General features: G+C 46.7%; 2 protein-coding genes across 2 annotated transcripts in view; one reads left to right on the forward strand and one right to left on the reverse strand.

Annotated features, from left to right (window-relative positions):
- WDFY4 (WDFY family member 4) overlaps window positions 1–11311 on the reverse strand; it is a 184123-nt gene extending 172812 nt beyond the window's left edge. The window contains exons 1-3 of the mRNA XM_083738111.1: window positions 11164–11311; window positions 6476–6750; window positions 1409–1523 (exon numbers count right to left, since the gene is read on the reverse strand). Coding sequence (XP_083594237.1) covers window positions 1409–1523; window positions 6476–6733 — 373 coding nt within the window. The 5' untranslated portion in view covers window positions 6734–6750; window positions 11164–11311. The remainder of the gene's footprint in view (window positions 1–1408; window positions 1524–6475; window positions 6751–11163) is intronic.
- Window positions 11312–18214: 6903 nt separating this feature from the next.
- ARHGAP22 (Rho GTPase activating protein 22) overlaps window positions 18215–26814 on the forward strand; it is a 35901-nt gene continuing 27301 nt past the window's right edge. Inside the window, exons 1-3 of the mRNA XM_083738349.1 lie at window positions 18215–18506; window positions 23331–23530; window positions 24271–24358. Coding sequence (XP_083594475.1) covers window positions 18473–18506; window positions 23331–23530; window positions 24271–24358 — 322 coding nt within the window. The 5' untranslated portion in view covers window positions 18215–18472. The remainder of the gene's footprint in view (window positions 18507–23330; window positions 23531–24270; window positions 24359–26814) is intronic.

A 26814-nucleotide genomic window follows, 5' to 3' on the forward strand; every position in this document is an offset into this window, starting at 1 on the left:
TCGAACTGCTAGGTGGGCAGGAGCAGGGAAAGAGCAACGGAAGCTCACCCCGTCATGGGGATTTGAACCACCGACCTTCTGTTCGGCAAGTCCTAGGCTCTGTGGTTTAACCCACAGCGCCACCTGCGTCTCAAGCTTAGTTGAATATTATCCCACTAGGGCACGGGGAGGGGGCTCCCCAAGATTTCGACTGCCTACCTAGGGGCCTCCACAGGGTTGCCAGAACCTGGGGCCACATGGAGCAGGGGGTGGGAGGGAGGGGAATGGATAGTGTATGCATGCACATTCAACCACATCACCCAGGAGATCACAACCGCAGAGATAAGAAAAGCAGAGTCAGTCCATTGTCTGGTCACTTCCTGGCCTGCATGGAGAAGCCGTTTTCAACAGAGCCCAGAGACAGAAGCATGCAGCTGTATTGAGGCAGCTCTGGATGCTGTCATTGTGCACTCCTAACAATTTTGTGCCCCGGACAACTGCCCCTGCGGTTGTGATGGCCTGGGATTCGGACTCGGAGGCTGAACCTGAGGAATCCCAGCCTGCCCAGGAGTCCCCGCCTCCAGAACCAGCTGAGCCGGGGCTGGGCCTTGAGCCTGAAGGGTCCTCACCTGTGCTGAATCCTCCTGAGTCTGCTCTGGCTCCTGAGGTGATGGAGGACCCATTGCCTGCAGGTGCTCCACTCTCAGCCCCGTCAGGGGAAGATGAGGTTGCCTCTGGGTCCGGTAACCCTCCAGCCTCTCCTGAGCTGCAGAGGCTCAGGGCAGAGAGGTGGAGGGAACTAAGTTCTCGCAGGAGGAGTGCTCACCTCGAGGCCAGGAGAGACGAGTCACCTGTGGACCAGGACCGCCCTATGCCTCAGGGCAGATAAACGCCAGCCAGTCCCAGGTTGCGGGAGCAACATTGGTGGTAGCCTGTTCCTGTCCTGCTCTTCTGCCAGAGTTCCTGACCTCACCCGACTCCCTGCCTTGGACCCCACTTCAGCTTTGATGGACAGCCTCCATACCCCACCCTTGACCTCGGACTGGACTCGGACCCCACCTCTCGGTTAACCCTCGGGACCAGCACAGTGGTCCTCCCCATGCTACACCACTGTAACTGGGGCTGCAACTCGGGTAACATGAAGAAGAAGCATTCTGAAGACAGAGTTGTTCCGCCTGGCCTCTGGCTTGGAGTCAATTTGATTCCCTCCCCCTCTTTCTTTTTCCTTTCTCCTCCTGTGATGAGGCTGCATTTTAATTTTAATTGTTTTAATATTGTATTTTAATCTTGTTTTTAAGTTGTATTCATTCAACTCATTTTTATTATTGGTTGTTAGCTGCCCTGAGCCCGGCCTTGGCTGGGGAGGGGTATAAATAAAATTATTATTATTATTATTATTATTATTATTATTATTATTATTACGGTTCACCTGCAGGCTTCCCATTCAGCTTCTTCTTGATTTCTTTCACCAGAAGCTTCGACGTCTCGCTTGCTAAAAGGTGGGTGTTTGGAAAGCAGATGTTGCCAGCTGACTGATCCCAGGCCTAAAACATATTTCAAAAATAATAAGAATGGTGTGTGTGTCCATTTGGTATTAAATACACTGATTTTCCTTCCCGGGCATTAATTTCCATTGCTGCTATCCTAGCAGTAACATGTAACATAACGTTTATCACCAGCCTCCCAAATCTGCTAGCAGATAATCTTGTGTGCCCTGTTCTGGCAGGCGCTGTCATATTAAGCACCCTATATTCTTTAGTTTTGCCTAGTAGAAAAAGGGAACGCGGGTGGCGCTGTGGGTTAAACCACAGAGCCTAGGACTTGCCGATCAGAAGGTCAGCAGTTCAAATCCCCGCAACGGGGTGAGCTCCCGTTGCTCGGTCCCTACTCCTGCCAACCTACCAGTTCAAAAGCATGTTAAAGTGCAAGTAGATAAATAGGTACCGCTGCAGCGGGAAGGTAAACAGCGTTTCCGTGCGCTGCTCTGGTTCGCCAGAAGCGGCTTAGTCATGCTGGCCACATGACCCGGAAGCTGTACGCCGGCTCCCTCAGCCAATAAAGCGAGATGAACGCCGCAACCCCAGAGTCGGCCACGACTAGACCTAATGGTCAGGGGTCCCTTTACCTTTAGTAGAAAAAAGGGGGTAGGAAATCAGAGGTGGGGGTGAGCAGGGGGTGTCCATTTTTGCTTTGTAAGCAGAGAAGAAGAGAGCTGAGGAGGAGGTCTTAGAGCAGAGGAAAATGGCAAGGGAATAAACTAGTAGTGGCCCTTGTGGCAGGATTTAAAGGATGACACATAACAGAGACTGCAAAATAAAATAAAAACAAAAATGTACTTGTATTTGCATCATACCTTGGACATTCAGCACGAGATGCAACACAATTTATTTTGTACGGTGAACTTAGGTTCCCCTGGCCGTGCAATTGTAATGAATAAATCGCATTTCCCCTCTGAATCATGTGGTTGTGAGTCAGAATGACTAAGGAGGCCCTGAAAATTCTAATACTTTCCTTTGGTGGGGAACTGATGGACAGGGGAAGAAGAGAAATGTTAAGACGCCTGGGTATATTTTGAAAGAGTCACCCGCCTTCATCAGAATCACATTGCAGGGGAACTTTCTGTTGTATTGGCTAAAATTCCCATGTTGCATGAAAACGAGGGCGTAAGTTAATTTCCCAAACGGAGGCTATTGCGGGGTTTAATGGGCAGAGCTGGAGCCCACTCAAGAAAAGTCCTGTGACTATGTTTAGAAATCTATCTATATATATGTTGAAAAATAATGCTGTATTTTAATCATGCGAAACCAGTTGAAAGACTCATGAGACTTGAGAAAATGAGGAGGTTAGAAATCAAAAGTAATATTGGCCACAACTTTATTATATTTCAGATGTGGGTAGACCTTGGCTCAGGCATTGGGCGTTTATCCCTCCCCAGCCGGGGATCTAGGGAACATCAGGGTTATCCAGTGTGGGGAGGGATGGGCCGGCTCTGGAGAACATATGTTCAAGCAGAGATAGCCGCCCCTGTTATGACGCCGCTGCAGGGGAGAGCAATGATGACCTTTCGGCGTACGGTCAAAGCCTCCCCTCAGAAACACCTTTATATAACTATACATTGGAGTTCTACTCTGGATCATACTGAGTAGGATTCCATGACAGGACATAGGGGGAAAAATGATGGTGGGGTAGACAGTGTGTTTAGGAAAAATGAAAAAGTTTTCCTAACTAAAATCTGGATTGAAGATGGAGCTATATTGATTCACACAAGGGGCTTCTGCTAGCCCCGTAGTATTTCTGGCTCCCAGAACACAGAGCTTGGGGAAATAAATTGTGTCCGTGTTTCAATCAGAATCATCGATTCAGAGTTGGTAGGGACTCTGAAGACAGTCTTATCCAACCCCCTGCAATGAAGGAATATGCAACTGACTCTTATGGGAATCGAACCTGCAACCTCAGCGTTCTCAGAAGCACTCTCTAACCAATGGAGCCATCCAGCTGAACAGGTTTGGAAGGTTCTGTTCCTGGTGTGAAGAAAGAGGATCCTTGCAATTTGTCCTCCAGTGGCCAACAACTCCCATCTTAAACACAAAGCTTGGGGAATAAATTTTGCATCTCTGCTTCTGTTTCAAGCAAAGGCTTGTAAGGTTGAGCTGCTTTGAGCTGCTGTCCCCACACCTTGCAAATATTCCAGACAGGTAGACCTGCACAGGTGATCTCAGATGTGGATCTTCATGCTAGATATTCCTGTGAACTCTTAAAATGTCTCATCCTTGTTTGTTTGTTTTCCCTAAACACCTTAAAGAGTAGCTAATAATATAGTAGTAGTATAAGCACTGGTGAGAGAGGTGTAGATATTGCGATCAGAAGGGAATTAAAAGCCTACATACGGTACAGGGTTGGCCATCGCGTCATTAAAACTGGCTGGTCACAAGAATAGTTCACATGCGTGTACAACAGCAATACACACACACAGAGAGAGAGAGAGAGAGAGAGAGAGAGAGAGAGAGAGAGAGAGTGGTACCTCTGGTTACAGACTCTTCAGGTTACAGACTCTGCTAACCCAGAAATAATACCTCGGGTTAAGAACTTTGCTTCAGGATGAGAACAGAAATCGCGCAGCGGCGACAGCGGGAGGCCCCATTAGCTAAAGTGGTACCTCAGGTTAAGAACAGTTTCAGGTTAAGAACGGACCTCTAGAACAAATTAAGTTCTTAACCTGTTGTACCACTGTATAGAATAATAATAATAATAATAATAATAATAATAATAATAATAATAATAATAATAATAATAATAATAAATTTTTATTTATACCCCGCCCTTCCCAGCCAAGACGGGCTCAGGGCAGCTAACACTGAATATAAATACAGTAAAAACATTTTTTTAAAAAACCCAGTTGATTAAAATATAAGTTAGAACACAGTTTAAAATGCAGCTTAAAATGCAAAAAGAAATATACAAAAAGAAAACCCACAAGAGGAACACTCCACCTTATCAGAGGTTTCTATCTTAATTTCCAACCAGTGACATATTTCCTCATTTGTTAGACTGTTGTTTGTCATTTGAATGACATGCTCTCAGCAACTGTGGTTAACTTTGTCGTGCTTAATTACATCACCAGGGGCCGCTGCTAAGTCGCAGGTTTGGACCCTGAAATCTGGGATTTCCCAACCCTAGTTGTGGGTCTTTCTCTTTCTTTCTTTCTTTCTTTCTTTCTTTCTTTCTTTCTTTCTTTCTTTCTCTCTCTCACACGCGCGCGCGCACACACACACACACACACACACACACAGGTGTGGCCTGGACTTCCTGTAGAGTGCAACTGGGGTAGCAAGAATTAACTCTCTCTTCCCAACTGCAGCCTTCAAGAAGATCAAATAGGCTTGAAAAAAATTCTTCTCTTGGCTACAAGAAGATTTCTTTCAAACCTAATTTCAGCAGTGGGGGGAGGGAGAACAACAGCAACCTCCAGACACCAGCGTAAGTCATGGTGACCCATGAAGAGGTCACTCTGAAATACCGTAGTGTGTGGATGTAAATCTTCTCTCTCCCACTTAAAAAATTCCCAGATACAGTAGTACCTCAGGTTACATAAGCTTCAGGTTACAGACTCCGCTAACCCAGAAATAGGGCTTCAGGTTAAGAACTTTGCTTCAGGATAGGAACAGAAATCGGGCTCCGGCAGTGTGGCAGCAGCAGGAGACCCCATTAGCCCCATTTAGCTAAAGTGGTGCTTCAGGTTTAGTACAGTTTCAGGTTAAGTACAGACCGCCGGAACGAATTAAGTACTTAACCCGAGGTACCACTGTATTCTGCAGATTCTACTTTGTGACATTCAGTGGTACCTTGGTTTTCGAATGTATGTAATCTGTTCCGGAAGACCGTTCAAGTTCCGAAACATTCAAAAACCGAAAACTCAGTACGGAAGCCTCAGTACGGAAAACTCAATACGGAAGCCGCGTGGCATGTTTGACTTCCAAGGCGAGTTCGAAAACTGAAGCATTTACTTCCAGGTTTACGGCATTCAAAAACCAAAATGTTCGTCAACGGAGACATTAAAAAACCGAGGTACCCAGCAAAACTATTCCTAGATATTCAGTCAAATTCTGTTCGCTTGCCTCTTGAAACCCATTACTGTTGCTGAGAGGGAGTAAAATGGTGGCTGTTGACCTTCCTCCACCCCTTGGTCTTCTGCATAAATGTTGAGCATTGTCTGGAAGCAAAGAACAACAACTGGAAGAATCAGATGCTATTAGCCAAGCAGACCCTTCCCTGGGCTTAAAAACAACAACAACACCTCCTGCTTTGAGATATTTTTCCCATCATGAGATGTTCAGATGCTCCATTTGCCTTAGGTAGCACTGCAGATGGTGACAGCAGTCACGAAATTAAAAGACGCCTGCTTCTTGGGAGAAAAGCAATGACAAACCTAGACAGCATCTTAAAAAGCAGAGACATCACCTTGCCAACAAAGGTCCGTATAGTTAAAGCTATGGTTTTCCCAGTAGTGATGTATGGAAGCGAGAGCTGGACCATAAAGAAGGCTGATCGCCAAAGAATTGATGCTTTTGAATTCTGGTGCTGGAGGAAACTCTTGAGAGTCCCATGGACTGCAAGAAGACCAAACCTATCCATTCTGAAGGAAATCAGCCCTGAGTGCTCACTGGAAGGACAGATCCTGAAGCTGAGGCTCCAAGACTTTGGCCACCTCATGAGAAGGGAAGACTCCCTGGAAAAGACCCTGATGTTGGGAAAGATGGAGGGCACAAGGAGTAGGGGACGACAGAGGACGAGATGGTTGGGCAGTGTTCTCAAAGCTACCAGCATGAGTTTGACCAAACTGCAGGAGGCAGTGGAAGACAGGAGTGCCTGGCGTGCTCTGGTCCATGGGGTCACAAAGAGTCGGACACGACTAAACAACTAAACAACAACAACCCCGTCCCTCAGTATGAGCAAGACCTCATAACAAAAATATGCAATAGGTAGAGATCCAACCAACCTTCAGAAAGATGGGCAAGAAGCTCAGAAGTTGGGTTTGTAGCTCTGCTGGATTCATCTCCCCATATTCCATGAACTGCTTGCTTAGGGTCTCCCATAGGAAGTAAGGGCACTTGCTTTGATCTTTCTTACTGAGCTCAGCAGTTTCTGCTTTGACTACCATCGCATTGCCAGCTTGGGCTTGATCCCGGCCTGCATTCTTGTCAGGTGAATCCGTCTCCTTCTCCAGCTGTTTTGGGAACTCTAGCTCAGCCTCCATGCTTGGGTCAAAGTGATCTGGGAATAAAGACCAAAATGTCATTTTCTTGCAGGGTGTCTTACGCTAACAGCGAGATGGATGAGTTGCTGTGCTGAGACAACGGTGCAAAAGGTTTGAGAGCAAGGTCTCCATTTCACTGTACAGAGCAGCCCATCGCCTTGTAGTGGCAGTTCAGAGGTTATGGCAGTGCCATGGAAGCGGCTGGAGCTAAGCTTCTTCCTACATTTTTGTGGTAACATGCAAACCTGACATTTATAGTTCACTGACGGGGTTGTGTCACACACCCCGATGGCACTTCCCCTACCCGGGGCCAGAACTGACCTCAGGGTTTCTAAATCCATCCTCTCGGAGTTATGAGTTCCTATATTGACAGAATGGAATGAGAAGAATCACAAGGCTAAGGTAGCGCTGGAACGGGTCCTAAGATTATGTATTAGCAACAGGGCATGGGAGGCAAATCTCCAGGTGAGCAAAGGGAGTGGGACCCCAATTCTGCTGCAAAACGCTGCAAAAAAATTAGAGCAGCAACATTGTTTTCATTTCACTTCTAATATGGCGCTGTGGGTTAAACCACAGAGCCTAGCACTTTGCCGATCAGAAGGTCGGCAGTTCGAATCCCCACAACAGGGTGAGCTCCCGTTGCTCGGTCCCAGCTCCTGCCAACCTAGCAGTTCGAAAGCACCTCAAAGTGCAAGTAGATAAATAGGTACCACTCCGGCGGGAAGGTAAATGGCATTTCTGTGTGCTGCTCTGGTTCACCAGATGCGGCTTAGTCATGCTGGCCACATGACCCGGAAGCTGTACGCCGGCTCCCTCGGCCAATAAAGCGAGATGAGTGCCGCAACCCCAGAGTCCGTCACGACTGGACCTAATGGTCAGGCGTCCCTTTATGTATACCACCTTTCTATATTGCTATACCCAAGGCAATTTACGAGCTGAAGAAACAACAAAATAGACAGCAAAGGTCACACATCATAACAATCTGATCCAATACAAAAAAGTCACAATAATTTTAAAAGTAACAACTTATATCAAATAAGCATTATTCAACAATCCAATAGAATATAACAGCAAATGGTGAAATTAAATACCAGCAAATATTAATCAGTTGACGCTTATTACAATGAAGAATTGCTAATCAATAATCAATAAAAATAACGGCAAGTCGCAATGCATAAAATACCACAAAACATACAAAACCACATAAAAGGGTCAAATTGAGAAACAAGGACGCACAACTTATAAAATTATTATTTTAAAATATCCCTGAACGCCTCTTTTTTCTTCCCAGCTCTGTTCTCAAAGTCCTGGTTTGGAAAAGGCTTCTAGGTAAGGCAGGTGGAAAAAGCCATTGCCTGATGCACAGCAGAAAGTCTCTCTCCCCTTACCAGCTGAAAGAAACATCATCTGAAATAAATTCCATGCAGCTGCGGCAAATGAAACCAAATTCCACAATGCTTCCCAACTTGGCCCTGACTTTTTGCTGCAAGTAGCACAAACATCTTAGCATTGCTCTAACTAGAATTACCAACAGCCCACTATTCCACAAGCCCTACTATTATTTCTTTATCCAAACAGGTAATTTGGAAGATTGAGGAGAGGGAACCCCCCTAAACCGTAGAAATTAATAAATAGTAGGATTTTGGTTACTTGGGATGGGAAGGGAGAAATACCAGCTGCAGAGAAACTCCTAGGCTAGCCTGTGCAAAACAGCCTGGCCAAGCTATAGCCATTAAGAGCCATTTATATAGGGCAATTAGCGACGCGGGTGACGCTGTGGGTTAAACCACAGAGCCTAGGACTTGCCGATCAGAAGGTCGGTGGTTCGAATCCCCATGACAGGGTGAGCTCCCGTTGCTCGCTCCTGCCAATCTAGCACTTCGAAAGCACGTCAATTGCAAGTAGATAAATAGGTACCACTCCGGCGGGAAGGTGAACGGCGTTTCCGTGTGCAGCTCTGGTTCGCCAGAAGCGGCTTAGTCATGCTGGCCACATGACCCGGAAGCTGTACACCAGCTCCCTTGGCCAATAAAGTGAGATGAGCGCCGCAACCCCAGAGTCAGCCACGACTGGACCTAATGGTCAGGGGTCCCTTTACCTTTATATAGGGCAAATGAGAGCCATTGGCAATACAAGAGAACTGCATTCCCTACTTTCCCTGAGGTGTGAACAGAGACTGGGGGGTTGGAAGGTTGTCAGGGTGTAGGTGATAGGAAAATAATTGTTAGCAAGGTGTTTTGTTAAGAAGGAAGATAGATTGGGATCCATCTTGGGCAGGATGGCTGAAGGCTGGCTGCTCTGCTGTGGGGTACAAGCCCCTCTCGAAATGACCAAGCTGTAAGATCTGGCCTCCCTCCATGCAGACGGAAGGTGCAGATAGGTGAAGAAACCACATTTCTTAAAGCTACGGCAGTCTCTGCCATGTCTTGATTCTCAGACCCTGGGTGAGTGCCTAGAACACCATGGGCTCTTGCCACCACTCAGCAGAGAGGGGGGGTGGCACCCAACTTTTCTAACAATACAGTTATTCATGTGTTTGCTAGCCCTGAGTCTGCTTTCTTAACTGGTGACAAAGAGGCTATGCAAGGTAAACCTGGAACGGCTTTTAGTGCCTAAGAACCAGGAAATGAAACCCATCCAACCGTTTTTAACAGCCCACGGTGGAGCAAAGTGCGTTTGATAACTGTATACAATAGGCGCAAGCAGAAACAAAACTGTTTTGAGCAAATTCCCCTCTCAACCCTTCGCGTCAGCTGCTTCAGAAAGTCCAATATGGCTTCAGGAGGAGAGAAGAGAAAACTTTGGTTTCTTTATAAACTTCAGAAGTTTATAAAATTAGGCACGGCATGGGGGAAGGAGATAGAGAAAAGTTTTTCTCTTTGGGGGGAGGGGAAGGGAGTATGCATGTGCATTCAACTGCCTAATGGTGTCTTTGTCTCCCAGAAGAGTGTAACCGCAGAGATAAGAAGAGTTGATCTGTTGTCTGGAGCGGCCACTTCGCCTGGAGAAGTGGAGCCCAGCGACAGAATCACACAGCTGTACTGAGGCAGCACCGGGTGTTGAAATTTTGCAACCCTAAGAATTTTGCACCCGGGCAACTGTCCCTGTTGCCCCCACATGCTAGGCCAATTGCCATGCTTAGATTATCTGAGCATGCTTACGAAGGTTCAGGTTGCAAAAGATGGAAGAAGTGCAATTACTAGAGCTACACCATTGCAAGTTTGGTTATTTCTGCATAAGTAGTCAGAAAACAAGTCTGGGAGGTGAGAGTATAATCTGGCCAAGTTCCTACCTGCAACACCCAAAACCCAGTGATTTACAACCAGGCTAAACCAGGTCAGTCATTTTTTGTGCCGGTCTAACCACTACCAGTCCACCTTAATGGGCTCTTTCATAGTACATCACTTTGGGTGGTATTCACCTAAACCAACCCTAATCAATGAAACTTAAAGGTAAAGGTAAAGGGACCCCTGACCATTAGGTCCATTCGTGACCGACTCTGGGGTTGCAGCGCTCATCTTGCTTTATTGGCCAAGGGAGCCGGCGTACAGCTTCTGGGTCATGTGGCCAGCATGACTAAGCCGCTTCTGGCAAACCAGAGCAGCACACGGAAACGGCGTTTACCTTCCTGCCAGAGTGGTACCTATTTATCTACTTGCACTTTGATGTGCTTTTGAACTGCTAGGTTGGCAGGAGCAGGGACTGAGCAATGGGAGCTCACCCCGTTGTGGGGATTCGAACCGCCGACCTTCTGAACAGCAAGTCCTAGGCTCTGTGGTTTAACCCACAGCGCCACCCACGTCCCCAATGAAACTTAGCCGTGTCCATTAATTTAAGTGGGTCTACACTGAGTGAAACCTAACTGAATACCACCCTTTGCCTCTAGAGAAAGCTTGCAGCACTTTCAAAAAGCCCTGCAGAGAAATGGATAGCTCTGGCTAAGAGACACCCCTTTGTTGACTTTGACCCTCCCGAGCTCAGGAAATTCCCTGTGCTCCTTTCAGCCTCCTTCCTTTGGAAAAAGAGATAAAATATCTGCAAATTCTTAGTGTCGGGTTGGGGAGCCCAATGACACCCCATGTTAAGGGGAAATCTCGGTGCTACCAGCACAGACAGAAAGCACAGCAGAAAAGAATCAAGAAAGGCGGTTAATAATTAGCAAATCAGGATATGAGTATGTGGGAAGCATGGAGCAGAGATAAAGTTTCCAGGTGTACTACAGCCCAGCCTTCCTACCTCTCTGCCTTTGTCTCCTCTTTCTATGATTGGTAGTAGCGCCCTGTGTCTGCCTTTGGCCACCCTCTTGCCACGCTGCCACAACCTGAACTCTCACATACGTACTTTCTGTTCTCTGGGACGGCAGCTTGACAGAAGGCACCAGCCAGCAATGAAAGGGGAAATGGAGAGAGGGCAGGGCCATTAGAACATACCTGGGCTGGTTTTCGCTGGAGCCTGCAGCGCCTCTAGCCAAAGACAATAGCAGCATGTTCTGAGCTGCCGGTCATCTTAAAGTTCTGCTTTCTCTCTCTCTCCTATCACTTTCTACTGAGATTCACTTGACTAGGCAGTTGTGTGCTTATTTCCTGGCAAAAGCAGAAGTGGAGCGAAGGAGAGCCGACCACAAGCTCTGTTGGAGTGAAAATGCACGGCAAGGGCAGGGGTTGCTTGTCTGGTGGCGCTGGGGGGCGGGGGGACTTGGCATGTGGGAGTTTGGCGAAGCACCTGGCTAGAGATGCTGCTCTCAGTTGAGAAGCCCTTGCTTCGAAAGTTGCTTCTGCTAAGAACTCATTTACCTAAAACTTTCTGAGCCTCTGCCCACCCACCCATTTCCACAGGTTGACATTTCATGCGCACGCCACAGGCAGGGCTGGATGAGGCCCTAAGCTACTGAAGGTAATGGGGCCCTTTATGGGTCCGGCTGTCTTTTGTCAACAACAAATTGTCCGTGTTTTCTTGTGCTGAATATGTGCTATATGGTAATTTCTGGACCTAACAGGTATCTAAAGCCATTTGCACATGTTGTCACGCAACCAGTCCATGCAGAATGTAGGCACCCTATACAGTGGTACCTCGGGTTACACACGCTTCAGGTTACAGACTCCGCTAACCCAGAAATAGTACCTCGGGTTAAGAACTTTGCTTCAGGATGAGAACAGAAATCATGCAGCAGCAACGCAGCTGCAGCAGGAGGCCCCATTAGCTAAAGTGGTGCTTCAGGTTAAGAACAGTTTCAGGTTAAGAACGGACCTCCGGAACGAATTAAGTTCTTAACCCGAGGTACCACTGTATATAGAAATGAGCAAACCAGTGATATTTTAGGGAGCAGGCTAGCAGGCGGGGCCCATGACTTACATCATAGGAGCCTACACAACATCAAACACTGTTGCTGTATGTAAGTTTTATTTTATTTTATTTTCATCTTATATTTTGGAAAGGGTTTTTTTCCCTTTAATTTTTTTTGGGGCCCCCAAGAGAGTGGGGTCCTAAGCTAAAGCTTGTTTAGCTTATACATAAATCCGGTGCTGGCCACGGGGTATGTGCAATGCTGCGAGTTAAGGTGAGCATGCTATACGACATGCACGCACGGCTGCTGCAGTTTTGGGGGGGGCTGCCCCCCTTCTTTTTTATATACAGTGGAACCTTGTGTTATGAACTGTCCTTGTGAACGCTTCAGGTTACAAGCTCCGCTAACCCGGAAGTAGATGCTCCTGGTTGCAAACTTTGCCCCGGGATGCAAGCGGAAGTCGCGCAGCAACAGGAGGCGCTATTAGCGAAAGCGCGCCTCATCTTAAGAACAGTTTGGCTTAAGAACGGACCTCCAGAATGAATTAAGTTCATAACCGGAGGTAGCAGTGTATAAATTTTTCATAGAATTTTCTGTTATACAATTTAAAATACTCATTTTAACATCCTTAAAACATCAATGACTTCTGCTATGTACTGAGATGAATAGGATCCAAAATGCAGCGGTCTGATTGGTCCTAGAACAATGCAGCAGTCTGGTTGGTCCTAGAACAATGCAGCAGTATGATTTTGTCCGCAGGAGCCACCCAATCCACCTCACAGATATTGTGGGGGAACTTCCATTCCTCTTCAGCACTATGAGCTGAATAAAGAACATGAAATCCACTCTCGGCTCCAAGTATATTTCAACTTCCCTTCTTCTCCTTCCATGGTTCATTTTACATATCATAGATTCCTGCATATCTTACAAAAACTAAACGATCCAATATTCCATTAATACATCCATCAAACCTTATTTACACTGCTGAATTTATCTTAATGCTGCCAACGTTTTCAGGTGTACACAATTTCCCCTCATACATTCAATAAACATTTCCCAATCTTCTCTAAATGTATGTTCTTCTTGAAGACACCTATGCATCTGAGCAGGCCTCATTTTGTCAACATCTTTTTAAAAATGTGGCACCGACAACTGGATATAATATTCTAGATGCAGCCAGAGTAGTCTAGAATATGGTGGAACCATTACTCCTCATGTTCTAGACACTATTCTTCTGCTAATGCAGCCTTAGATTGTGCTTGCATTTCAGTTTATTTCATTTTGGCAGCCACATTGCACTGTTGGCTTATTTATTTACTTTGCAACTGCCCTGAGATCTGCGGATCTAGGGCGGTATAGAAATTTAATTAATAAAATAAAATGATAATTAAACAATCATTTCTAGGGTTTACAGGGCAAGCCCACCAGGTCCAATGAGAACCAGCTGCCACTGCTCTCAAGTAACCTGGTTCTAAGCTGTATTAATCCTTATATCTAAGCTTTCCACGTTGGTGACACGCTTTTTAGATATGCATCATTTCGCAACACGGTCATTCGGTTTTACTAGCAAACCAGAGGTTAAACTGATCCCTTTCCAGCCCCAGGAGGAGCGCAGGGAGCGTTCATGTAACACACCTAAACACTGCAACCGACACACCAACATGTCGCGACACACAGTTTGGAAAGCTCTGCCTTGTGTGTTAGTTGTTGTTGTTTAGTCGTTTAGTCGTGTCTGACTCTTTGTGACCCCATGGACCACAGCACGCCAGGCACTCCTGTCTTCCACTGCCTCCTGCAGTTTGGTCAGACTCATGTTTGTAGCTTTGAGGACACTATCCAACCATCTCGCCCTCTGTCGTCCCCTTCTCCTTATGCCCTCCATCTTTCCCAACATCAGGGTCTTTTCCAGGGAGTCTTCTCTTCTCATGAGGTGGCCAAAGTATTGGAGCCTCAGCTTCAGGATCTGTCCTTCCAGTGAGCACTCAGGGCTGATTTCCTTAAGAATGGATACGTTTGATCTTCTAGCAGTCCATGGGACTCTCAAGAGTCTCCTCCAGCACCATAATTCAAAAGCATCAATTCTTCGGTGATCAGCCTTCTGTCTGTTAGTACCAAAATCATTTCACACACACTCATTTGCTGTGGCCCAGGCAAAGCCCTGGCTTGATGAACCAGCAGTGTCTTCACCATTCGTGCGGCCCTATAACAACAGATGTCCCCTTGCTGTTGCCCCAGTATGAATGGGTAGACTTAGCGCCTGCTATTTTAAGAATGTGAGGTCATAGAAACTCAATCTCGTTTCACTTGTTCTCATTGATGCAGAAGGTAGGCTTGGGGCTATGAAGATTGCCACCTGGAAAGCAGACCCTGGTTCATTTATCTTGCCTGGCAAAAGCCTGTTCGGTCTTTTTCTCCCAGTGCAACAGGTAGGAACTGGTATGCTCCAGCACCCCCCAAAAAGCTCGCTGGAGTGGTCGGGGTAGGAGAGCCCAAGCTCTCTGAGACCACTTTTGGGTGTGTATTTCAAATGAAACTAAAGTATTGGTCGCTCTGTTCTGTTACAGTGGAATCATGCAAATCTGTCTGCATCTGGAGGCGGGAGGCTGTGGGAGCATGTGTACTCACTGAAGCATTATGTGCAGGGGTAAAGACTGGTGTGGAGGCTATTTACAGTTCTACGGATTTTCCCCTCTTCAATCTGGTGAATAGTTTACCTATGAATTGCCAGAGCAATGAAGAGTCAAAGGGTTAGAGCAACCCACAACCTGCTCTTGTGTGTTCTTCAGATGTTGTTAGACTCCAACTCCCATCAGCAATGACTGTTGGGCACATTTGCTGGGACTGATGGGAGACAGAGTCCTACAAGATCAGGAGTTAAATAACCCTCCTAACAGAAGCCCGTGGGAACACTTTATGAGACAATGAAAGCAAACCCAAACCCCTCCGAGATAAGAAAACATCAAATGTGATCAATTGTGCTTTTAAGTCACAAGGATTTGGCACCCTGGTAACTGTGGGTAACTGTGCCCCTGAGGGACCAGGTGTATAGCCTGGGAGTCATTCTGGACTCTCGGCTGTCCATGGAGGCACAGGTCAATTCTGTGTCCAGGGCAGCTGTTTATCAGCTCCATCTGGTACGCAGGCTGAGACCCTACCTGCCCGCAGACTGTCTCGCCAGAGTGGTGCATGCTCTGGTTATCTCCCGCTTGGACTACTGCAATGCGCTCTACGTGGGACTTTGAAGGTGACCCAGAAACTACAATTAATCCAGAATGTGGCAGCTAGACTGGTGACTGGGAGCAGCCGCCGTCTTGAAAGACCTACACTGGCTCCTAGTAAGTTTCCGAGCACAATTCAAAGTGTTAGTGCTGACCCTTAAAGCCCTGAATGGCCCCCATTGTTCAGCCTGGACACTGAGGTCCAGCACCGAGGGCCTTCTGGTGGTTCCCTCCCTGTGAGAAGTGAGGTTACAGGGAACTAGGCAGAGGGCCTTCTTGGTAGTGGCGCCCGCCCTGTGGAACACGCTCTCATCAGATGTCAAAGAAATAAACAACTACCTGACGTTTAGAAGACATCTGAAGGCAGCCCTGTTTAGGGATGTTTTTAATGACTGATGTTATATTGTGTTTTTAATATTCTGTCGGAAGTCGCCCAGGAGTTATTACAGTGGTACCTCGCAAGATGAATGCCTCGTAAGACGAAAAACTTGCAAGACGAAAGAGTTTTTCGTTTTTTGAGTTGCTTCTCAAGACGAATTTCCCTATGGGCTTGCTTCGCAAGACGAAAACATCTTGCAAGTTTGATTTTCAATGCATTCCTATGGGAATCCGTGCTTCGCAAGACGAAAAATTCGCAAGGCGAAAAAACTCGCAGAATGAATTAATTTCGTCTTGCGAGGTACCACTGTATTATTATGGAGTAATCACCAGAACAAGGAGCATGAAATCCAAGCAACTTTGCTGCACTGGTTGGGGGACTTGGTCCAAAAAAATTTAATCTCTTGTTGGAAGCCACCCAGAGTAGCTGGGGAAACCCAGCCAGATGGGCAGGGTATAAGTAAATTTTATTTTTATTTTTTATTATTTTTTTAGGTTATGATTAGCACCTGTGTCGGAGAACCGTCCTAAATCCAGCACTGTGTTTAGAAAGGAGTGGAAGGTTATGAATAACTTTTGTAACTCAAAAAAGAAAGAGGAACCTGTCTCCAGCTTTAAAGAGCATTCATTCATCTTTTCTGAGGCAATCGTGACATCATGTGGCCACATGGAATCATTACAAATAAGCTTTTTCTGAAAATTCAGAAGGAGCAAGTGAAGCACCCTCAAACTCAGGTGTCCATGTAGAAAAAGGCCAAGGGGACCTGATAATCCTAAGAACAAATGAGAGTCACTTTCTTTATTGCACTTTTACTCTGCTTTTGGCCTAGTCCTCCTTCAAAAGGCTCAGAGCAGGTTGAATGCCCCCCCCTTCTTGCATTGTATCCCGTCCAACTTAGGATGACTTTGAGTAGGAAACCCCTTTGTCACGTAGGGCATCTCGGAATCTGTCAGTAAAGCTTGTCGTTGATGTGGATCCCGTGGCGTAGCGTGGGGGTGCAGGGGGGGCCGGCCGCACCAGGCGCAACATCTGGGGGTTAGGGGCGCAAATCCACGGGTTAGGGGGCACAAATTACTTGCCTTGCCCCGGGTGCTGACAACCCACACTACGCCACTGTGTGGATCCAAACATAGTGATCTGCTCATTGCTGAAGACCAATTGGCTCTTAAGGACAACGCTATAGGACCCGCCCTGTGGAACGCCCTCCCACCAAATGTCAAAGAACAAAATAACTACCAAACTTTTAGAAGACATCTGAAGGCAGCCCTTTATAGGGAAGCTTTTAATGTTTAATAGGTTATTGTGTTTTAGTGTTTTGTTGGAAGCCGCTCAGAATGGCTGGGGAAACCCAGCCAGATGGGCAGGGTATAAATAATTATTATTATTATTATTATTATTATTATTATTATTATTATTATTAGCTCAAAATATGCTTGGCAAAGGAGACATCAGATCCTGTGTGCATTTAAAGCCGTATCTCTCAAATTCTGCTTTTAAAAACAACGAGCAAACCAAAACACAGCTATTCTTCAAAACTTGCACTTATGCAAGTTTTGCAATGCGGTGCTCAAACCTGATGATGTCTATAAGAATGAATATACATGGCGATGGCCACTGCAAGAATATTTAAAGGAGAACTGTAAAAATGTTAAGACTCTAGCAGGATTAGCATAACACCTTCAATGTATAATAGTATCAATGTGAGAATAATGTGCGCGAAGAAAAAAGGGGGTTAAATATACCAATTGCAGGGAGGGAGGGGAGTCAAAACTCAGCAGAGTCAAAGAGAATGTATGGTAATAATATGGATTGTAGGAAAAAGAATATGTAAAGAAAATAATAAAAATTTACTTGGGGAAAAAAAGTGCATAAAAATATACATGGGGAAAGTGCATAAAAAATGAAGATACTGATGAAAATAACATACAGAAATGTATCGTGTCATGAACTGGCAGGACACCAAGGAAGGGGAAGATCCTGTTCCTATTTCTGATGGTAATTTGACCACATCAACTCCAGTATGACAACATATCAGCAGGCAAGCAAGCAAGCAAGCCACACACCAGAGTGTGGGGCAGAAAGCCTGGTAACACTGCTGGTTTACTATTTGCCAAGAGGTGATGGGACCAGTGGACATGATCTTCATTTTTTTGATGTTGAGCTTCAGACCATATTTTGCGCTCTCCTCTTTCACCCTCATTAAAAGGTTCTTTAATTCCTCCTCACTTTCTGCCATCAAGATTGTGTCATCTGCATATCTGAGGATATCTGTCCCATATATATGATTTGAGCTTCTTAGCCGTGATTTTGCTACCCTTACTTCAACAAACAGTCCCACGCCATATGTACAGAATATGATCATTATTATAATAACTGCTTATTTCTGCCTCCATGCACTCCATACACTGCCTTGCCGCGCATTCTTTTTCCAGGCTTGGAGAAATTTGTTTCTGATGCTTGCCAAATTATAGATTGTGTGTTTGGTAGAAGCAAGGAAGAAGGTGGGGCCGGAGCATTCAAGTCCTTGCCCAGCCAATTAGACGAAGGACAGAGCCAGAGAAGGCCAGGCCTTTTGTATCTGTGCTCCGCGTGATTTATTGGCACTAATTACCAAGGCACTTAATGGCTGGTTCTGGATGGGAATTAATTCTGGCCTGGTGGATAAATAATGCACGATGGTTTATTTAGCTAAATGCAAGGCAGCAGAGAAGAGGCTGGTTGCAGGCAGGAGCTTGCTGCAGACAAACAGGACAAGAGATGCTGTGATGAGGGGATTCATCTGACTACCAGTAAGATGGGGAAGAGGAGGGCAGGATGATGAAGACGAGGAGTAAATTGTACTTGCAATCAGGAGGGCTATGTTGAGTCCCAAGATAAAGCAAGCCAGGAGAGGTGAGTAGGGCTCGGATATAACATTATCTCCAAAGGTAGACCATAACAACCTAGCTTTCAAGTGTCATGAGATCAAAACAGGAAACTTTTCTGGCTCCTCATATCACCAATACAAATTGTGATATTGAACACTATCAGGGCGACCACGGCATAATTATCTCGCTGCTCCAAAATTGTTTCTTGAGTTCTGAGAGGCAGGTAGGGATGTATTCATCCGAGGTAGAGATGTATCTTGTTTTGCTGATGCTTTAGAGAAGGAAACTCAGTGTAAGTGTGTGTTAGTGTGTGTGTGTGTGTGTGTGTGTGTGTGTGTGTGTGTGTGTGTGTTGCACAGCAGAAAAGGATCTTGTCCATTTTCAAGTGCAAGGCTTGTCTTCCGGAACTGCCTTGTAACTTTTATCTGCTCAGTTGTGCCTGTAAAGTTCCCTAGTAATATGTACTGTGTTCTCTTTTCAACTTAATGCCATTTAAAATATGGGTGGATCATGTTGCAAAAATGTTTGTAGAAATGAATGGATTGTGTCCCTTGTAAGGGGCATTCTGAAAAATTGGCGGTGAACAAGCGCCACAGATCTGCACATAGTGGTCTGGGCTCCCGATGTCTTTTGATTTTTCTCAAAGAGCTGTGAGGGGAGGGGAAACTTAGCTCAGGACCAAGGCGTGGAACCTCGAATCTCAATATCCCAGCATGGGCAATGGCCAGGGATGGTGGGAATTGTAGTTCGTCAACATTTGGACACCCACCCCTGCTATATCCCTTATGAAACATTCATTGTGATCTATTTAAACAAAACACAGCAAATAAAGCCAGCCTGCTCTGGAAGAAGCCCTTGACAGAAGAGAAACCGAGATTTGCCAGCTACATGAGTACAGGAATTCGGTCGGCTTGTTACCACAGAGCTCTTAGCTCTCCACATCTTGATGAAACAGGCAGATTTAGAAGCTCCATTAGCGAAAGATATTGCCAGGGGATACATTCTGCAGCCTTGGACTGTTGCTGATGCAGTTCTGCACTCGGCATTGATTCTGCAGTTCGTGCCTGAGTTATTTGTGCCATTTTCAGGCCGGCATTAATCCCCGCTGAGCCTCTTTTCACCTGTCAAAATAAGGTAGCACAGGCAGTTTTCCGTAGCCTGAGCAATGGAAAGTCAATCTGTGCAGAAAGAAATGCAGGGTAACCTCCCCACATGCCTTCATATCTTGGCTTGGGCTATTTATTCATTCTATTAACTTATAGTCTACCCCTCAACATAAACTTCAGTTCACTTTTAATTTAGAAACGTGCTGCTGATACTATCATAGCTTAACAGATGTGGGTGCTTTTCCTAGGGTGTTCTATGGTGTTGTCAACTGTGTCATTTTCAGTACAGTAGTACCTCGGGTTACAGACGTTCAGGTTACAGACGCTACAGGTTACAGAGTCCGCTAACCCAGAAATAGTACCTCAGGTTAAGAACTTTATCTCAGGATGAGAACAGAAATCGTGCGGCGGGAGGCCCTATTAGCTAAAGTGGTACCTCAGGTTAAGAACAGTTTCAGGTTAAGAACGGACCTCTAGAACAAATTAAATTCTTAACCCGAGGTACCACTGTATTTAAAACACTCAACCATGGGTAGGCAACCTAAGGCCCGGGGGCCAGATGCGGCCCAATCACCTTCTCAATCCAGCCCTTGGACGGTCCGGGAATCAGCGTGTTTTTACATGAGTAGAATGTGCCCTTTTATTTAAATTGCATCTCTGAGTTATTTGTGGGGCATAGGAATTTGTTCTTTCCCCCCCAAATATAGTCCAACCCCCCACAAGGTCTGAGGGACAATGGACCGGCCCCCTGCTGAAAATGTTTGCTGAGCCCTGCGAGTCAAGGCCAATTGGCCCAATCCTGAGTTCTTCTCAGAAGAACAACCCACCTGGTTGGCTGGGCTACTTATTCTCTGGGACTTTTATGAGTGCTTCATCGCTAGCCCCAAATATTCCAGAGTGTGTACACATTTAATATCTCAGTCTAACTAGATGCGGCATGAAGTCATGTGCATATTCAACCACTGGCTTCCTTTTTTAAAAAACCAAAAGCTGCAGCAGGAGACTTGGAGGCTATGAGTGCCATCTGTTCCATTTCCCTCTGCTGTTGTTGTTGTTTAGTCGTTTAGTCGTGTCCGACTCTTCGTGACCCCATGGACCAGAGCACGCCAGGCACTTCTGTCTTCCACTGCCTCCCGCAGTTTGGTCAGACTCATGTTTGTAGCTTCGAAGACACTATCCAACCATCTCGTCCTCTGTCGTCCCCTTCTCCTTGTGCCCTCCATCTTTCCCAACATCAGGGTCTTTTCCAGGGAGTCTTCTCTTCTCATGAGGTGGCCAAAGTATTGGAGCCTCAGCTTCACGATCTGTCCTTCCAGTGAGCACTCAGGGCTGATTTCCTTCAGAATGGAGAGGTTTGATCTTCTTGCAGTCCATGGGACTCTCAGGAGTCTCCTCCAGCACCATAATTCAAAAGCATTTCCCTCTACTCTGCACAAAAGCCTAGGAAGAAAAACTGTCTGTTCTTGTGTCTCTTTTCTGCTTCTTACACCCTCGTAACACCACACTTAACAGCCCCTGCTAGCCAGAGAACTTTAATGCCTTGCGCATGAACTTTGTGGGGAAAGCTGATATAATAACATCCAGCTTCCCCAATGCATGTGGTAAGAATTATTTATGTTTCCATAAGACGGCTGCTGTTGAACATTCCTTCCCTGAATGAGAACGGCCTTGGACCTGAATGGTCTGGCCACAGGAAGCATTTGCAGGCTGAAATCACGGGGCCTTCAAGGCTTCAACAACCCCCAACTTCAAACAACATCCTTTTGTGGCCAGGAAAAGGCCCATGGGGTCAGGCAGGGCTGTCAAAAACAGCTTGGGGTTGTGGAAGCACGAGCGCTTCCATGATTTCTGGTTGCCTTCAAATGCTTCAGTTACTGTGCTGGGACAAGGGGCAAATCTCTCCCCTACCTGGGCGTGCTGCCAACCAGACCACCACCAGTGGCAGGGAAGGTGGGGCGCCTTTGGGAGCACTGCCTTTGGGGTTTCTGATGCCCAGGGCAGCTGCTTCACCTCACCCCATCGGCTGGGCCTGTCTGGGACCCTCTTGCCCAGTGGCGTAGCGTGGGTTGTCAGCACCCGGGGCAAGGCAAGTAATTTGTGCCCCCTAACCCATGAGAGTGAGTGAGTGAGCCAGGTAGGGGCAGAGAGCTGCGAGTGCGAGCGCGCCCCCCCCAGATGTTGCGCCCGGTGCGGCCGGCCCCCCCTGCACCCCCCACGCTACGCCACTGCTCTTGCCCCAAGGTATCCCTGCAATGGAGACGTAGGTGGCTCTGTGGGTTAAACCACATAGCCTAGGACTTGCCGATCAGAAGTTTGGCAGTTTGAATCCCTATGACTGGGTGAGCTCCCGTTGCTCTGTCCCTGCTCCTGCCAACCTAGCAGTTCGAAAGCACATCAAAGTGCAAGTAGATAAATAGGTACCGCTCCGGCGGGAAGGTAAACGGTGTTTCCGTGCGCTGCTCTGGTTCGCCTGAAGCGGATTAGTCATGCTGACCACATGACCCGGAAACTGTACACCGGCTCCCTCGGCCAATAAAGCGAGATGAGCGCCGCAACACCAGAGTCGGTCACGACTGGACCTAATGGTCAGGGGTCCCTTTACCTTTACCTTTATCCCTGCAATATGGTTTCCCTCCACACCAGCAGGCTTTCCCAGAAGCCTCTCAGAAGTCACAATGCAAACCATTAGGAATTATGTTCACATGTGGTGGGGTTGTAAATATGTACATTTTTTTTTTCTGGTGAAGGGTGTTAACAGAAATCGCTGGGTTCAAGCTGACCAAAAGTCCAGAGGTAGCATTATTACCAATTTACGATTGGGTGGAAGGTTCGCAGGCTATGAAGGACTTGCTCACAAATTTATTGACAGCTGCGCGAATTATGATAGCTGGGAAGTGGAATGGGCAAGCACAATATAAAATGGAAGAATGGTATAAAGAGGTGTGGGGTATAGCTATTAATGATAAATCAATATGTGCCATTAAGGGAACACACAGGAGAAATAATTTTGAGGAGATATAGAAGGTGTTTGTAGCATTTGTACTGTTAAAACGGAAAGGGGTCAAACCATTGCAAGAGGCGTTGAAATGTTGGGAGATTGGACAGTTGCAATGGAATGGTCTCGGTGGTGGGGTGCACATTTTTACACTCATACCTCGGGTTACAAACCCTTCAGGTTGCGTTTTTTCGGGTTACGGACCGCCGAAACCCGGAAGTACCAGAACGGGTTACTTCTGGGTTTTGGCAGTCGCGCATGCGCAGAAGTGCTAAATCGTCTTTGCGCATGTGCAGACGCACCGCTGCAGGTTGTGGATGCTGCAGGTTGCGGACGTGCATCCCACATGGATCACGTTTGCAACCCGAGTGTCCACTGTATTCTTATTTAATTAAAATTATTACTTTGTCAAAATATAATCATAATCATAGAAAAGAAAATTAATCCAATTTTTTAAAAAAAATTGTCTGTCAAAAAAAGGAGGGGTTATATAGCTATGAGGAATCCAGGAGGCTTGGGGAAGGTGTGGGGGGACCCTGCCTGTCAGATAAGGTGGGTGCCCCATCATTTTATTGATTGATTGATTGATTGATTGATTGATTGATTTAGAAATTGCTGGCGTTAAAGTGTTTGGAGCACACTCTTGTAGATACAGATAAATATTCTGCCTTTGTCTTCCTTTGTGAATGATTTTTTTAAAAAAATAAAAAAGTGGATTTCTCCCGCCCCCCCCCCCTCTTTTACTTAGACCGCTCCAAGAGCCTGGTGATGGGGGACCCCCCTGGGCTGCCCTGCCGGCCTTCCTCCCCCTGCCGACAAGAGCCAGCGCTGAAACGTGGCTGGCTGAAGAAGCAGAAAAGCATCATGAAGAACTGGCAGCAGCGCTGGTTCGTCCTTCGTGGCGACCAGCTCCTGTACTATAAGAACGAGGATGAGGTCAAGCCACAGGTAAGGTGCCTCTGGGCTGGAAGTGAGAAAAAGTAGCCAGCAATCTGTGGAGGCCCTTGGTGGGTCTCCTGTCTGTGGTTGGTTGTGTGTCTGTGTGCTGCTTTAACTGTCTACATAAAGGATATTCTCTTGCACATCTGGCTGTGTCTGTTCTGTTGGGGGTTGCATAACTCCATGCCCTCCAACATTTCTCTGATGGAAATAGGGACATCCTAAGGAAAAGTGCAGTGGCGTAGCGTGGGTTGTCAGCACCCGGGGCAAGGCAAGTAATTTGCACCCCCTAACCCGTGGATTTGCGCCCCCTAACCCTAACCCCCAGATGTTGCGCCCGGTGCGGCCGGGCCCCCCTGCACCCCCCACGCTACGCCACTGGAAAAGCGGGACATTCCAGGATCAAATCAGAAACCGGAATGGCTTCTGTAAATATGGGACCAGTCCTTGGAAAATAGGGACAATTGAAGGGGTGCAGCTTTTGGATATATGGGGAGATGAACGACCCTCTTTCTGTATGCTGTTTACCAGGCATAGGCAAACTCTGGCCCTCCAGATGTTTTGGAACTACAATTCCCATCATCCCTAGCTAACAGGACCAGTGGTCAGGGATGATGGGAATTGTAGTCTCAAAACATCTGGAGGGCCGGAGTGTGCCTATGCTTGCTGTTTACCTTCCACATTTACATTTCAAATGTCTACTTCCCTTCTTTTACCTGGCTTTTTCCTCTTTTTTCTGCCAATTTCAGGGGTTCATCCCTTTGCAAGGCAATCAGGTGAATGAAGTGGCCCCCAATCCTGAGGAGCCAGGGAAGTACGTCTTTGAAATTTCTGCAGGTAGGCTTGCCTTTCGGTCTCCTTTGTCTTGATCGTATGGTTCCGATTTGATGAGTGGAGCAGGGAAGTGGTGTAACTCCATGGTGGGGCATTTTAATTTTTAATTCTGATAGGAAATGCTCTGCAGGGGTCGAGAGGACAAAAAAAGGGGGGGCTAAGGAAGGTCAAGGACGTGGGTTAAACCACAGAGCCTAGGGCTTGCCGATGAGAAGGTCGGTGGTTCGAATCCCCGCAACAGGGTGAGCTCCCGTTGCTCGGTCCCTGCTCCTGCCAACCTAGCAGTTCGAAAGCGAAGTGCAAAGTGCAAGTAGATAAATAGGTACCGCTCTGGCGGGAAGGTAAACGGCATTTCCGTTCGCTGCTCTGCTTTGCCAGAAGCGGCTTAGTCATGCTGGTCACATGACCCGGAAGCTGTCTGCAGACAAACGCCGGCTCCCTCGGCCAGTAAAGCAAGATGAGCACCGCAACCCCAGAGTCGGTCACGACTGGACATAGTGATCAGGGGTCCCTTTACCTTTAAGGAAGGTCAGTTGTGAGGGAGGGAGGGAGAAATGCCCCTCTTCTCATCTGAGAAATGTTAAGAGGGTATGAGATGCTTTAGAGGGATGCAGGTGACGCTGTGGTCTAAACCATTGAGCCTCTTGGGCTTGCTGATCAGAAGGTCAGCGGTTCGAATCCCCATGACGGAGTGAGCTCCCGTTGCTCTGTCCCAGCCCCTGCCAACCTAGCAGTTCAAAAGCATGCCAGTGCAAGTAGATAAATAGGTACCATTGTGGCGGGGAGGTAAACGGTGTTTCCGTGCACTTTGGTTTCTGTCACAGTGTTCCGTTGCACCAGAAGCGGTTTAGTCATGCTGGCCACAGGACCCAGAAAGCTGTCTGTGGACAAACGCCTGCTCCCTCAGTCTGAAAGCGAGATGAGCACCACAACCCCATAGTCGCCACTGACTGGACTTAACCGTCCAGGGGTCCTTTACCTTTACCTTTACCTATGAGATGTTTTAGACTACACCTTCCATCAGCCTAAGCCTGTTGTAGTTCAAAACACCCAGGAGACACCAAATTGACAGTGGCTGTCTTAAACATTGTTCCTGTTTTTGCTTGGATTCCTCTTGCCGTGATTATCTTAGGCCTACACCCTGCAGGAACTTGCTGTTTTGTAGCTACTCTTTAGCTGTCAGCAGGTTTCGAACAACAACTTTTGCGCTTGTTTTGATTCCAAACACCAGCATGCTCTCTGTAAGAAGAGTCCGAGGACTCAGCTACCTTAGTCAAAATGCAGTGTTATACAGCACCAGATGGCTGAACTGACAGCTCAATGATATTTTCAATTTACAACAGTTTTTTTGCAGTGTTCTTTAACATCCATACAGGTTCATGCGAGAGTCAGTATGGCTATGCTTAAGCTAAGTATGTTATGTACTGAAGTTGTCACCCTGGGCCAGCAGGGGGATACTGTAGATAGTTATGCAAATAAGGGATCGAAAGTGTCATTCAGTGATTGGATAGTTTTAGAAAATTGTTACAGTTACGTTGTACTGGAGCTCTATATAAGCAGGCTGACTGAACCCTTCAGTTCAGTCCTGTTCTGGCCTGTGAATAAACAAGAGCTGTTTGAAGAATCACTGTGTCGTCTGATATGTTCACCCACAACTTAACAAAGTATATACAGTGGTACCTCGGGTTAAGTACTTAATTTGTTTCGGAGGTCTGTTCTTAACCTGAAACTGTTCTTAACCTGAAGCACCACTTTAGCTAATCGTTCCTCCTGCTGCCGCCACGCCGCCGGAGCACGATTCTTGTTCTCATCCTGAAGCAAAATTCTTAACCTGAAGCACTATTTCTGGGTTAGCGGAGCCTGTAACCTGAAGCGTATGTAACCTGAGGTACCACTGTAAAAGCAAGGACCGGAAGCTAAAATTGTGACAGCAGGGACAACAAGCAAGTTAACAAACCATGCAGGAATAAGCCAGAGTTTAGGAAGACCATGGGGTTCAAGCAAGGATCAGCTGGAACTCAAAGCCCTTTGTACTCTTGTCTGCCCCAAAGACTCCAATAACCAGTCAGTTCATGCAGTTACTTCACTGAGAAAGCCACTGCCTGAACATTGGTGGTTCACCGCATGGGGGAACTGAGCACATAGCTATAGTCCAAGACAGCACTTTGATACCGGAATGTCCTTCTGGCGGTTCCCTCATTGCGAGAAGTGAGGTTACAGGGAACCAGACAGAGGGCCTTCTCGGTAGTGGCACCCGCCCTGTGGAACACCCTCCCTTCAGATGTGAAGGAAATAAACAGCTATCCTATCTTTAAAAGACATCTGAAGGCAGCCCTGTTCAGGGAAGCTTTTAATATTTAACACTGTACTGTTTTTAACACTTGATTGGGAGCTGCCCAGAGTGGCTGGGGAAACTCAGCCAGATGGGCAGGGTATAAATAATAAATTATTATTATTAA

This window comes from Podarcis gaigeae, assembly GCF_964106915.1.
Source record: "Podarcis gaigeae genome assembly, chromosome: 5".
Taxonomy (NCBI): Eukaryota; Metazoa; Chordata; class Lepidosauria; order Squamata; family Lacertidae; genus Podarcis; species Podarcis gaigeae.